The sequence below is a fragment of the Emydura macquarii genome, unplaced genomic scaffold, assembly GCF_026122565.2.
Source record: "Emydura macquarii macquarii isolate MOO-44397 ecotype Brisbane River unplaced genomic scaffold, CSIRO-AGI_Emac_v2 contig_1253, whole genome shotgun sequence".
Lineage (NCBI taxonomy): Eukaryota > Metazoa > Chordata > Testudines > Chelidae > Emydura > Emydura macquarii.
In genome coordinates this window covers 1,790,411-1,803,513 of record NW_027131390.1, presented here as the reverse complement: position 1 = coordinate 1,803,513, position 13,103 = coordinate 1,790,411, and the positions used below count along the sequence as shown (strand labels likewise).

At 46.6% G+C, this 13,103-nt stretch overlaps 1 protein-coding gene across 1 annotated transcript in view; it reads right to left on the bottom strand.

Annotated features, from left to right (window-relative positions):
- Positions 1 to 9,895: 9,895 nt before the first annotated feature.
- The window catches only part of HTR2C (5-hydroxytryptamine receptor 2C), a 75,926-nt gene continuing 72,718 nt past the window's right edge, over positions 9,896 to 13,103 (bottom strand). The window contains exon 3 of the mRNA XM_067549688.1: positions 9,896 to 10,834. Within this exon, the coding sequence (XP_067405789.1) occupies positions 10,002 to 10,834 (833 nt within the window). The 3' untranslated portion in view covers positions 9,896 to 10,001. The remainder of the gene's footprint in view (positions 10,835 to 13,103) is intronic.

Here is a 13,103-nt window from a genome sequence, read left to right as displayed (position 1 = left end):
GGCTCTGAGCACTGCCAGGTGTGCCTATTCTAACTTGCCTTGGGAAGCTTTGAATTAAAAGGTGTCTTGTTCCCTTCTAGCATGATGCTCCAAGTTCCTTTCAAATCACTCTGTCCCGGTGACTTCACTCCTGCAACATAATTCCCTCTGCTAGTTTGGGCTGCTGGAACTTGGGTGTACATATCTTACAACACCTTTAATTGCTCTTCCCTACTTCCTCCATCTTGGCCAAACAATTTAGTGACTTTCAGCTCAATGGGTTGAAGAATGAAGTGACTCTTGAGCAGAAGAAACAGCTTCAAGCCTTCTCCATCCCCTCCTCAACTGAGGTCTCCTGTTTGCTCACTGCCTGAAGCTTGATGTCATATTTCACCCTGTAGTCTCCTTGTCCTCGCTAAACTAATCTATTGTTGTACCACCTTCTGACACCAGTGTCTTGTTCTAGCCCAGCTGCTGAGCAGTGGCAGAATTCGAAGTCTCACAGGCCAGCTTCCAAGTGGAGACGAAATCTGTGTATATTCTAAGTATAATTTGCTTTATTTGCCTATATACACCAGTCCTGAAGTGAGATGATCAAACAGATGCAGGCAATTCTACTTCTAGAAATCTAAGCCCAACTGTAATAATCAGGTCCCAGGAAGCACCTCTGCACCAAGTAGCGAGTCTAGCAGAGAGTGAGCCTTCTTGCGGCTTTCAGTTGTTTCCACTACAGGGAACCGTGCACCAAACCTCCAACAACACAAGCATTTCTACCGAGACTAACAACTTGCTCACATGCCAAGAAAACTAAGTGTAAGAGTGCTGCTTGGTGACAGCTGCCATAACACTATTTAAAGTTTTCCCCAGTGCTCATCAATCTAGTACCTAAAGACTAATTTCCCCATTGTAAATTGCCCCATATATCTTTCTCATGACTCCACATCTGCTGAAATCCCCAACTATGCCTTCATCTTCTGTCACCTTTACTTCTCTTCCATCATTGTCCTTTCCATGATATGCAAAAAGCTGATTCTCCCCTGGTCACACGTCACAATCACAACCAACTCCCTTCTTCAGCCATCTCCACTGGATCCCCATTCCAGTTCAAAATTGTTGGAGACTTTCTCCAGTTCATCTATTGATTGTTTCTTTCTTTGCTGCTCTCTCCACTGTCCCCTCCCACTCAGCTGCATCCGGCTCCTTTCTGTTCCCCTCCACAATTTTGCCTGTGTTGGGGGGAGGAGCACCTTCCCTGGCCACCCCTGGAAACGTTTCTGGCTCTCTGCAATATGGCCAGCTCTTTTTCTAACATGCCCTTTCACGCTCGTCTATGCCTTTTACCTCCTCTCTTTCTGCAAGTGACATTGCAGTGGAACACTTTCCACATGTGCCCCAGACACTGTTTAGATATCACTGTTGTCTGTCATTTGCCCCAGTTTCACTCTGGGATTTAATCTTGTGAAACGTTTGCAGATGCATTTTTGTGGAGAAGCAGCCAGACACAACAGCTCTGTAGGCCTGGGTGGGATTCTCTTCCACTAAATGGTGTGGCCCTGCTGCCCCTGAGAGGACACCTCTCGCCTTTATGCCACGCTGTCAAAGCTGAGAGGAGGTGAGGGGGCGTGGGCTGGAGATCGCTCAGTGTAAACAGGAAGGGGTTGCTGGCCAGGCATTCTTTGGGAGGGATCCTTAGGCCGGGAACATACTCCCTACCTTGTGCAACCACAGCCGGGATTTGTCATCCTCCGGGAATGCTGCATTCCCCAGGTTGTGGGGAGTGGTGAAGGATTCTGGGGCATGTTTCAGGGCAGAGCTTTTATAGCATAATGTCCTGTGTTCTTCAGTTTATGGGCTGGGCTCATAGGGTGAGATTTTTCAGACGTGCCTAAGAGAATTAGGCACCATTAGGTTTTGACTTTCCATAGGAGATGGCACATGACTCCAGTGGGTGCTGCCAGAGATCCCAGCCCCCTCGCAGGACAACACGGGTGACTGGAGGAATTCTTTTACATTTGAAACGTAAAATAAAAACAGTTTGAGACAACTTAATTTCATCTCCCCCAGACACCTTTACATATATTTAAAGAACTAACACAACAGACTGTACTTCACTGGAATTCACACAAGGAAAGGGCAAACTAGAATAATAAACAGCAACCCAGTTTCCTGGAGAAAGGTTTATGTTTCAAGGCTAAAACATATAAACAGGCCAATCCATCACCATCCCTGACTAGCTCAGAGTCACATTATGAGCATTAACGACCAATCTATCTGCCTTGAATTGGAGAGCACGGGCCGGACAGAACATATGCCAGATAAACTTAAAACACTGAAAGCCTGGGTAAAAGCCTATTCATTATCTACTGTATCTACTGTTACCAGTGTCAGTCACTGCTCACGCCTGACAGCATCTGCCTGTACTGAGAGGTCTGCTGGTATTTCAAGGCTGCATTCTCTGCCGCGCCCTGTACAGTAGGCAGGGCCCCCACATGGGGGGGGGGGGGGAAAGGGAGGATACGCTGTCTCGGGGCCCGGAGGCCCTGGGGGGGCCTGGCCCAGGCTGCAACCCCCCCATTACCATGCGGAAAATATTTTTCATGGCTCATGAGATTGTATGTCTGGGATGAGGGATTGTGGTATGTGTGGGGGAGGGGGGCCTGTGTCACAAGTTTGTACTGGGCCCGAAAAAATTATGCTTGGGCCCTGACAGTATGCGCAAAAGTTGCTTCTTCACAAATATTGAGGCAGTGCATCTGCCCTTGGATACACAGCCCCCAAATCAGCTCACGCTGAGTGACTGTGACACATGCATGCTACCGTCAGTCATAACAAATGCACCTGCCTGCGTAGTAAAGCGTCACAAATCACTGAGTTTTCTTCATGAGTTGGCTCAGTGCAATTTAACAAAGAGAAAATTGTTTTGGGGTGGGGGGGACAGACATCCATCCCTGTCTTGACATTTGCTCCAGGTAGGCAGCCCTTTGCATCCATGCAGCGTCCCACTGAAGTCTATGTAAGTCCACTTACACAGCTCGGATTGCAGCACTAGAAATGTATTTACATTGTTAAAAGGTTGCTATTTAATGCTTTTATTCTAGTGCCACTTGTTTTTACTCTGTTGAACAGAGCCACAGGCTCTTTTGCAGTTGCTAAGGGACATATATAAATATAATCATTATATTATTACTAAAAGCACTTCAATACTGTGATATTGGGTGGCACAGAAAACCCCAAGAGAGGCTGAATAGGATAAAACAGCTGTTTAACCAGCCTCTGGACAGCTCTCTTTTTGTGATGGTTCATGTAGACGCGCTTCTGGGTTGTTCTTTCCTAGTCCTCAGCTGTCTTCTGTACATGCATCCACCGGCTTTGCTAATAACCGAGTACTGGCCTAACAGAGTGAAGACTCGGGGTCTGTATCATTAGCTGGATTTAAACCAGTGTACCTTCTACTCATTTTGGGCTACACCCATTAATAAATCAATCTTCAAGAATGCACTGGAGAAAGAAGGAGCCTCCTCCTGCAGTGATGTAAATGATGGTGTGTGTGTATATTACTACTACAGCACAGCAGATTTAGATTAAATCTCAGGAAAAACCTCCTAACTGTAAAAACAGCCGGACAATAGAACAGACTGCCTAGGAAGGTCGTGGAAGCTCCTTCACAGGAGATTTTCAAAAAGAGACTGGAGAGCATCTGTCTTGGATGGTCTAGACACAACAAATCCTTCATCTTGGCAGGGGGTTAGACTAGATGACCCTGGCGGTCCCCTCTAGCCCCATGGTTCTATGATTCTGTATTACATGTCAGGTGAATGTTTGTCACAGAACTGGTGTTTGCGTTCCAGGTTTTCTCAGAAGCCATTTTTAAGGCAGCCACATTGTACTAATCTCATGAATAGAATCAAAGTCCCCAAAACAGATGGCCAGAGATCTTTCTGCTTCCCTTCTCCCTAGGAAACACTGTGATGTGTGACAAACACGCAGAAGAGGAGAAACACGCAGAAGATATGGCAACACATTCCCAACGAAATGCTTCAAAGGAGCTCTCTGTCACTTAGCTGGTGATGGTGCCTTTGATTAAAATCTTAGTTGTCTGTGAATGGAATCTTTAACAAACCTCCAGTTTTGTTAGGTATTAAATTCTTCCGTAAGAAGTGATCTTAAATATTTAAGTAGAGATATCTGAACATCAATGTAAAATACTTCTATAAAGTAAACTTAAACAAATTCAAACCAAGAATTATTCTAACAGGTGTTAGGTGACAGATTGCCTTAAAAAAAATTTCATACAGTTAAAAACATCCACAAAGAGGTTTTTATAAAAGCCTATTGAATAATTAGGCTGTATTTTTAATCAAATGGTAAGCCAGTTTAACTGTGACCTAATTACCATGTAACACAGAAGAAGGTTCAGAACAGCAGATTTAATTTACTCCTCTGTGATACTGTATGATTTATCCCTTTGGTGGAATTCCTGTCCTCAGGTTACCTAATGAAAATACGTGTCTGTATATGTGCCAGACGCAACGTGTTATGGCAGTAGCAAAACAGCAGCCATTGCCCCATTAACTTACTGATACAGTTTTATTTAAATGTTAGGAGATTTTTATGTACTTGGAAAAGGAAAGATAAGCACTGTCGGTAGGAGAGGAAACAACTCACCCTTCATTGCTCTTCATTTCAATCACCCCAACTTTCCCTCCTCTCAGTTGCACACAGTAATTTTTCACTGTCATCACCAGTCCACAGCAATTACAGGTTCTGAAATCCTGTCACTAGGCACCTAGCTTCTTCTTTATGCACCTAAATACCTTTGAAATTCTGGACCTGGAGGCCGAGCTGTTTAAGATTTTGGTTCTTTTAGACAACTGCACCTCAGCGGTATTCCGGCAGCATGTCACAGTTTTACACTGTATCCCCGATTGCTATAGAGAAATGCATTATAACGATTTCTAGACTGGTCACTGCAGCTGTGCAGTAAGACTCCAGTGACCTCTGCTAACGCGTTAAGTGCTGTCTGCATTTGGAATGTTGCACGTTGCTAAGAGTGGGTGCAGCTGGACACAGTTTAACTGCAACATGTAGACAAGGGCAAACCCTGTCCTGCTCAGGATGCTTGCAGAATCCATGTTTGCGCTGAAAATGGCACAGGGCCAGTGGCTGCTCTAAGTTACAGTGGGACGAGTGTGAAAGCAGCCAGGGAACAAGGAGGCTGTTCTCAATAAGACTAGAGTGCGTCAAGCATGAACGTAGTAGCTCCATTTACTATTAATTATGGCCTTCGAGAGGCAGACGTGTGTCCATGCCTTGAAAGCCCTTTCCTTGTGCCTGCTGGCAGCTTTTGAGCAGCACCTAGAGCACCAGCTTCAGGCTAGATGTTAATGAGGTTTTACTAGTGACCTCAGTGTGCACGGGAGCAGGGCCTGAATCACCAGCTGAGTCACAGTATTGTTTCCACCAGCCCCAGGAGGATTTTCAGTACAGTAGTTGCGTCATGCTGTCAGCGCGCAGAACATGCGTGGCTGATCTGCGCACATACCTGGTCGTGCTGCAGCTCCCGCCGCCTCCACATTCACGTGCAGTAACTCCTCTGAGCCCCGCTCCGTCGCGTAGCGGTCAGGTGATTGCTGTGCAGCCAACAGGAAGTGATGCAGTTACTGATGCGGTGATGTCTGCAAGGAGGAGAAAACTGCTCCGGGCACGGGGCGAGGGCTGCCAGGTGGCTGAAAACATCATCACCAACCATGCCATCCCAATGCGACAGCTCTGTGGTAAGGGGTACAGTGCATGCACAATGGCTTTCTGGTCAGGCTGCCTCGGACGCCTTTTACTGCTTTCAGAAAGGAACTGTAGTCAAATGTGGTTCTGGGCCTTTTATTCTAGCACCTGGCCCTTAGGCCCCCTCCCCCCCCCCCAGATCATTAACCATTTGGGAACCGAGGGAACGGTTAGCGTTAGTGGGATCTTGTCAGAGCATTTAATAGGCTGGAGTAGGTGCAATGACAGGCAGCCGAGAACTCGTGGGCACACCTCCAAGAGCACAGGAGATGTAATTGCCAGCCCTAGCCTGACTGAGCTCACGCGTGTCTACCCACGCTAGACATTGCACTTCCAGCTGCAGTGTAGATGGACCATGTGTGATAAGGCGCTGTGTAAAACACTGGCAAGAAGGCAGCTAAGGGACACAGACCGATGATGCAGAACGGTGGGTTGACGGTATTAAGGGAATTCTTGAGTCAACAGTCCTAGCCACGTTTCCTGTACCAGTGGCACAGCTGAGCTGTCCAGCTTGTGTGTGAAGTGGCTGGACTGGGTCTGAGCTAGCCGATGGCAGTGGTTGAATCTGTTTTCTCATGCGACCTTGTCTCACAATAGTGTACAAGGCCCAAGGAACACTGTCCTCCAAGTCTTCTGAAAATGAATCAGTGAAGCTGTTCATGTGCCGTGTCAGAACATGCGATAGCACTCAGAGAGCAGTCTGGGCTGCATCTCTTCCATCTGCTTTGGAAAATGAGCGGGTCTAAGAACAGTGCATTTATTCCAGATTAACATTTCCAAGGAACTGTTGCTGTTTTACCTCCACAACAGAGTAAGAAGAAGAAAGCATGCACCATGCTTATAAAGCAAACGAGACCTGAGCAGAGATTTGGGGACCCAAACGAAACCTGCCCCATCTCTCCGGCACACATTTCCACTACATAATGCCAGAAGGGGATTCTCAAGCAGTACAATAGTTAATTGCTGTGATTCAGGAAAAGCAGTGTTGTTCTGAGACAAAATCTATCTTGGTCAAGGTACAGAGAAATAAAGTCACATTTTTGGCACCACCTAAATTCATGTAATTAACAAGTGTCACTTTTGACAGTAGTGGAGATTCATGTTCCGCAGGGTTTCATTGCCTTTTTGTGTGTAACACATTTTTGGGAATGGAAAGGTCAAGACGTTTGCAGGAGCAAATGTGTTGGATTAAGTGACTGGGCCACAGCCAGAGGCCAGGAATGTAATAAAAAACCAAATCCATTCTGCTGGTTTTAGTGTTTTGAGTAAAGGTACACTGGGCTGGGCACAGGGCAGAGGAAAAGAAGGTGAACAGTTTCTTGTCAAAAGACCATGAAAATAATTAAATAAGAATTATTAACCCAACAAACTTTCTTTAATAAATTAATAGCAGCATCACAAAACCCTGGGTGAAAGAAGTTGGGAGGTGACAGCATTCAACCATTCACAAAAGTGTTCCCATCTGATGGCAGGGCGGGAACATGGGGGTCATATGGCAGTCCTCTGGTATGTTTATCTGAACAGGTAATATACATTCAAATGGCTTCAGCTGAGTTGCAATGGTCACCGTAGGTACAAGTCTCAGGGGAAAATTCTCTTTTTTTAAACATTTATAAAAGTATTGTAGCATCTATGTTCAATTCTCAGTATTTACATCCAAGTACAGGAGGTTCCCTTTGTATCATAACTATAGGACTTGCATGAACAGGATGGAAGTTTCCAAATCAAGGATGATCCCTGCATGTGGATTCTGCTAATGACTAGGATGCCATGACATATGAACTATTCACACATGTGCTATAAGCTATTATCATTCAACTTATTGCTAGTGCTTTTAAAGTCTGTGGTTGCTTTTTTTAAAATAGATATAGATATAGATATAGATATTTATTCTTGTAAAAGATGTGCTGTGAATTCGCCCTGCAGAACTACTCAAAAGAAAAAAAAACAGTTCCTCCAGCACTTGCAGTATTTCAGACCTGAGCTAGAGAAAAGGACAGCCTCTTGAGGACTGAACTGGTGTCATTGTTCATCCCTCTTCTAGCAGCCACCATGCCTCCACAGAAATACAAATGGATGCGTGAGCGAGCAAGACATACTGAACGTTGAGGTCAGTGCCTGTGGAGCTGCAGAACACATGCTGCATTAGGCAAGCTGCCTTCCTGCAAAGCGTAAGCTAGATTCACCAGGATGGCACGCTGGTCCTACGCCAGTGTCAGGCCATTGATGTCAGTGGAATGACTGCAGATTTACATTGACATGAATGAGGGGAGAGTCAGGGCCATTGGCTTCAGTGGAATTACACCAGGGTTAAAGTGGAGTAATGCAGTGCTGGATCAAGCCATGGCTGTGGAGTCCTGCAGCAGCCACACTCAGATAACTGCTGTGCAGTGCAATGCAACAGTGTAACCCCTGCATTAAAACAACAGCTCCATTTTGAACCTCCTGTTTGGTTCCAGTTGGTGTTCATGAACACGACAAGCTTAGAGTAAAACCCGGTCACACCAGTCAAATGCAGCTCGTCCTTGACTTGCAACAACCTTGCTCTTCCTGGACTTGTCAGAAGCAGAGACTGCCAGTCATGCCAAAGGCACCTACATGACATGATGATACACAATGCTAACGGCAGAACTCGGGGCAAGGGGGTGCAGTGATTGCATCACCCCAACCAGCCCAGTGTTCCAAAGCCTCCCCTGAGCCACAGTGCCTTGCCTCGCCTGCTTCCTCGTAGCACTTGGGGGCAGCTGCTTACGCTTGGTCTCTAGCAAGTGGGGTGGCACTTACTCTGCGTCCTGCCTGGCTGCTCCTGGCATGGGACAAGCCCGTGGCCTTGCTTACTCTTCTGCCCCTGGGGCTAGGTGGGTTCTTTCGCCCTTGTGGCGGCTCAGAGCCAGTCCTCCCTTTACACAAGCACCAAGTCTGGCTTGCGGTGGCGGCCCGGTGGGGTGTGCAGGCAGCAAAGCTGTCTCTCCAGAACTGCGACACTGCCCATCTCAGGATGCTGAGAAAAGTAATGTGAATGAACAAAGAAATGTGAGCCTGCAGAGAGCAGGAGGCTAGAGAAGATGAAACTGAGTGCTCCTATGAAAGCAGAGCCCACTTCCAGAGGTAAAGCACATGTCCTGAGTCCCGTGACATGCCACCCACAGCAAACAATCGGACACACCGGCAGGTGAAAGGCAGTAGGCCTGCCCATAGGAGGCTGAGCTAGGAACTGTAAATAACAGATTTTGCTGCAAGTCTTCCCTGAACTAGTGTGGTGCAAAAGATTTGAACAGGAGCTAACAGTTGCTTCAGAGCCAAACTCTGTTCACCTTTCTCATGTGCGTCACCACAGTGGAGTCCACCAGACACCTTGCATGAGAAAGTGGAGCAGGGCCTGGCCCACCGTTAGCTTTGCATCTGGTTGTTTTTAGGGTTCAGGGCAGAGTTAGAGGTCCTCTGCTTACAAAGTAAGGGCAAAGGAAGTATGCTGGTTTCAATGCTTCCTTTCTAAACCAGTAAGAGATTTCAGGATCCCAGCAAATGACCCTGAAAGGCCAGGACTGCAGAATCGTACTGCAATTGCATTCCCTAGTTTTATGATGTGAACAAGCATCTGCTAGAGACTAGGATGAGATTGCCCATCTCAGCATACTTGGAAATGAAATCAGCACTGAAAACAGTTCTCCAGTGTGAAAGGCGGGGCATTGCCCCACCACATCACCCTGCCTGTACCCCCCCATGTGCCCAATCTGGTTAGTCAACTGTTACATTGCAATACTGCTACAGTTATCTGAGGGATTCCTTCCAGGACTCTGGTAAGATTTGGTGTTGCACTGTTGCAGTCTTTACCTGGCAAATAACATGGGTGAGGACTGAAAGTATATATTTACTGTCAACCTGAAAAAAGTTATCCTGACCAAGTCCATTTCCAGGGACTTGATATATAACTATGCGTGGCCCGTTATGGACTTCAGCAAATGCCACCTGAGTAAGTATTTAGCATTTTTGTTCATACACTGGAAGATGTCAGCATTTTGTCCATGAGGTAAGCAAAATAATGGATATTTGTGATCTAGTATCAGCAGTAAATATAGAACCTTAAATCTCACTGCAGTGTATGTATGATTTAAAATACTGGGCTGGAAAGATGGATTTTTAAAAAAAGCTTTGTTCAGGATGCAGTATTTACATGGTTCTTTGACTAACACGTACATTTTTACACAGGTATATTTCAGTTGCAGTCACGTGTGACTCCATTACACACAGCTCACTCTTTCACTTACAACATTGCAGCTGTTTATTGATAGCTCTGAAGTCCCCGGTTGCATTTCTAAGCCCTCCTCTGTTTCATCCAACTCCATGCTGTTCAGTTCATTGCCATTTCGATAGCTACTTAAAGTAAGTTCTTTCCCGTATGAAGCTGTTGAAGCGACATTCAGACACTGGTTTTGTCGCAGTGTCGATTTTGTACTGGTCTTGTACTGGCAGCGGATGTAGTTGGAAAAAGCCCTGCGATAGGTTTTATTGAAGAGTGTGTACACCAGGGGGTTAACCCCAGAACAAACATAACCAACCCAAACAAACACCTCGAGGAGTTCGCCCAGGAGGCTCTCGTCACAGGCTTCCTTGCAAAGAACAGACATGATGTTAGTGATGAAAAATGGACACCACATGATAAGAAACAAAAAGAAGACAATGCCCAGGACCTTGGAGGCTCTGCGCTCGTTGTTGATAGACTGCATGGTCCCTTTCCGAAAGAGCACGGTTTCCTTATTTACAGGCGAGTTCAAATGAGAAGCCGCCTCGTGGTTCTGGAGCATCGAGATGTGCTCTGTGTTATTTTCTTTTTTGAGGCAGTTCATGCTGCTCCTCCGCTGCTTGGGAATCTCCCCATACATGAACACCGTCGCTTGCTTCTGCAGCACCTGGACAGTCAGGCAGTAGGAGATCACCATAATGATGAGCGGGATAAAGAATGCCACAAAGGATCCGATAAGGACGAAGTTCTCATCATTCAGAACGCAGCTCCCATTCACAAACACCCTGGAGTCATCCTGCAAACCTATGACTGGGATGGGCGAGGATATCCCTAGAAAAGCGAGAGCAAAAGCGGACTGTTACTAAAGCATACAAGGACGCCGGAGAGTGTGTAAATGATGCATGCCTTACACACGTCGTATTTATCCCTGTGCCTAGAGCTGTGCCAAAGATAAGTCAGGATCCCCACGAGGAACAAGAACGCTATTGCAACGCTCAATCCCAGTAGGTGGCAGCACAGCTCCAGCGAGAGAAAGACCTGCCATCGTGGCATATCCTGTTCCAGAGCCGATGCGATGCGACGCACCACCTCCCGGGTTTTACCTGGCTGTCATTTCAAACGTTAATTCTGACCTGCAGACGCTGTCGTGGTTCTAGACGAGGTGGCTATTTATGACACAAATACGCTCTGCTGTACTCAGGTTGGCACGCAGGATTGGGGAGACTTAGTGATCACAAGTGTAGGACAGACACTCTGAATCGCTGAGGCAGGCATGGGTCAAATATAAGAAAGGTACAACCAGCACGTCTTTGTGGCCAATCTGTGAAACAATCCTGAGATCACTGACAGAGAAAACCAGCCTCGTCCTTCATAGCCAGGATGCTGGAACAAAGTGCAAAGTGGGGTGCTGACAGCCATTGAATCAAACTGTAAACAATGTCGATGATGGAAACCTCTTCAAGCCAGGGGTGCTGATGCAGCCCTAGTTCCAGCACCTATGTTCATAGTGCTTCAGTCACAAGCTCTGGGGGAAGCACATGCTATTTTCTGGTCTGATCCTGAGCGGAACTGACTTCAGTGGCAGCTCTAGGTGCTCAGCACCTCTCAGGATCAAGCCCCTTGCCTGTATTTGTTAGGGGAGAGCAGACATCCCAGGAGGGGTCTCTGTAAGCAGCACAAACTGTGTGTCCCCAGGTACTGGGGCTACCTGCAGAGCATACCTGGCAGTCACTATACACAGCAGCCTTGTCTGAAGCCTGAGAATGCAGCAATTGTGAAGTCTAACAAGGAGGCATGCATCAAACAGTGTCTGTCTGATTCCTATCCCCAGATCCAGAATACAACAGGCTGCTGCCGTGGTGGGTAGGCACGGTGAGAACAGAAAGCATGGAGGTAACCACAACCCTTCAGTGTTACTCAGGTGGTGAAGGAGAGGCAGCTGTGCATAGGCCAGTCAGAGCTGAAGTCAGAGGCACACAAATAAGACTTTTGGCTGAGAGGGGAAGTGCACTTTAAATGAATAAATTCAATTAATTATTAGGGTGCAGCTTCCAACCTCCCCAACTAGTGGGTCTGCTGAGAAAACTACAGGAGTCCCCATATTTGCCACGGGGGTTTCTCTTGTCCTATGCCTTCCCTCTATACTGCTCATGCTCATAGCCAAAGCGGGTGAGGAAATAATGGTGGGAGTGAGATAAGAGAAACCAGAGAGGGAGGTGGACTCTTTCCTCCCACACGGTTCTGTTCTTGGCATGCCATTGCCCTGCCTTTTCCCGGCATTATGCCAAGTTGCTCTTCTGGTGTCAACGCTGTCTCAATGACAGTGATGCACATTCATCATGAAAGGGGACACAGTCTGCAGCAGTGATCACGGTAAGAAAAAATAAAACATTGCAAAAGGAGCTGAGCCCTGCTCAGTACACAGTACAGAGCAGGAACTGCACTCATGTCCCAGTATAAGTGACACGCCGAGCAGCAGTGATGCCCTTATTGTTTGAACAGGCACAAGGTGGAGGAAGGTTATTTGTTCTCCATCACCTCGGACAGGTCACATGGGATGTCGGCAGCAGAGCCAGGAACTGAACCCAATAAAAAAGTGTGTATGTATCATTCCTTGGAATGAAGCGTTGCTCATTTTTGGACCATGGTTCTAGTCACCTTACTCACAAATCCCCCCGCTAATTGCCACGAGCCATCTTCATTCTACTGAAAGTCCCTCAGTCAGTGACGGTGCTCTGCAATTGCATGTACCACTGAAAAGATCAATCATTGATGAGATATGTGCTGAAGCCATTCTGCTCATGGCTGCTAAGCCATCCCCTTCTGCTCCTAATTAAGTGTTTCAATCACCCTCGAGATTCATCTAGAGTTACACTACATGGTATTCTCTTACTGGGTGAATACAGTCAAGGGGAGAAATGCTTTGCAATGCCAAGATCTTTGGTCATAAATTACATATCCATTGTCTTGTGTGTATCATGTCCAAAATCTTTATCTAAAAGCAGAGCGCTACATGTGCTATTAAGGATGCTATTTTTTCCTGCCTTTGCTAAGTGACTTCCAGGATCCTGAAGAATACTTCTGAGAACTGCCAGCATCA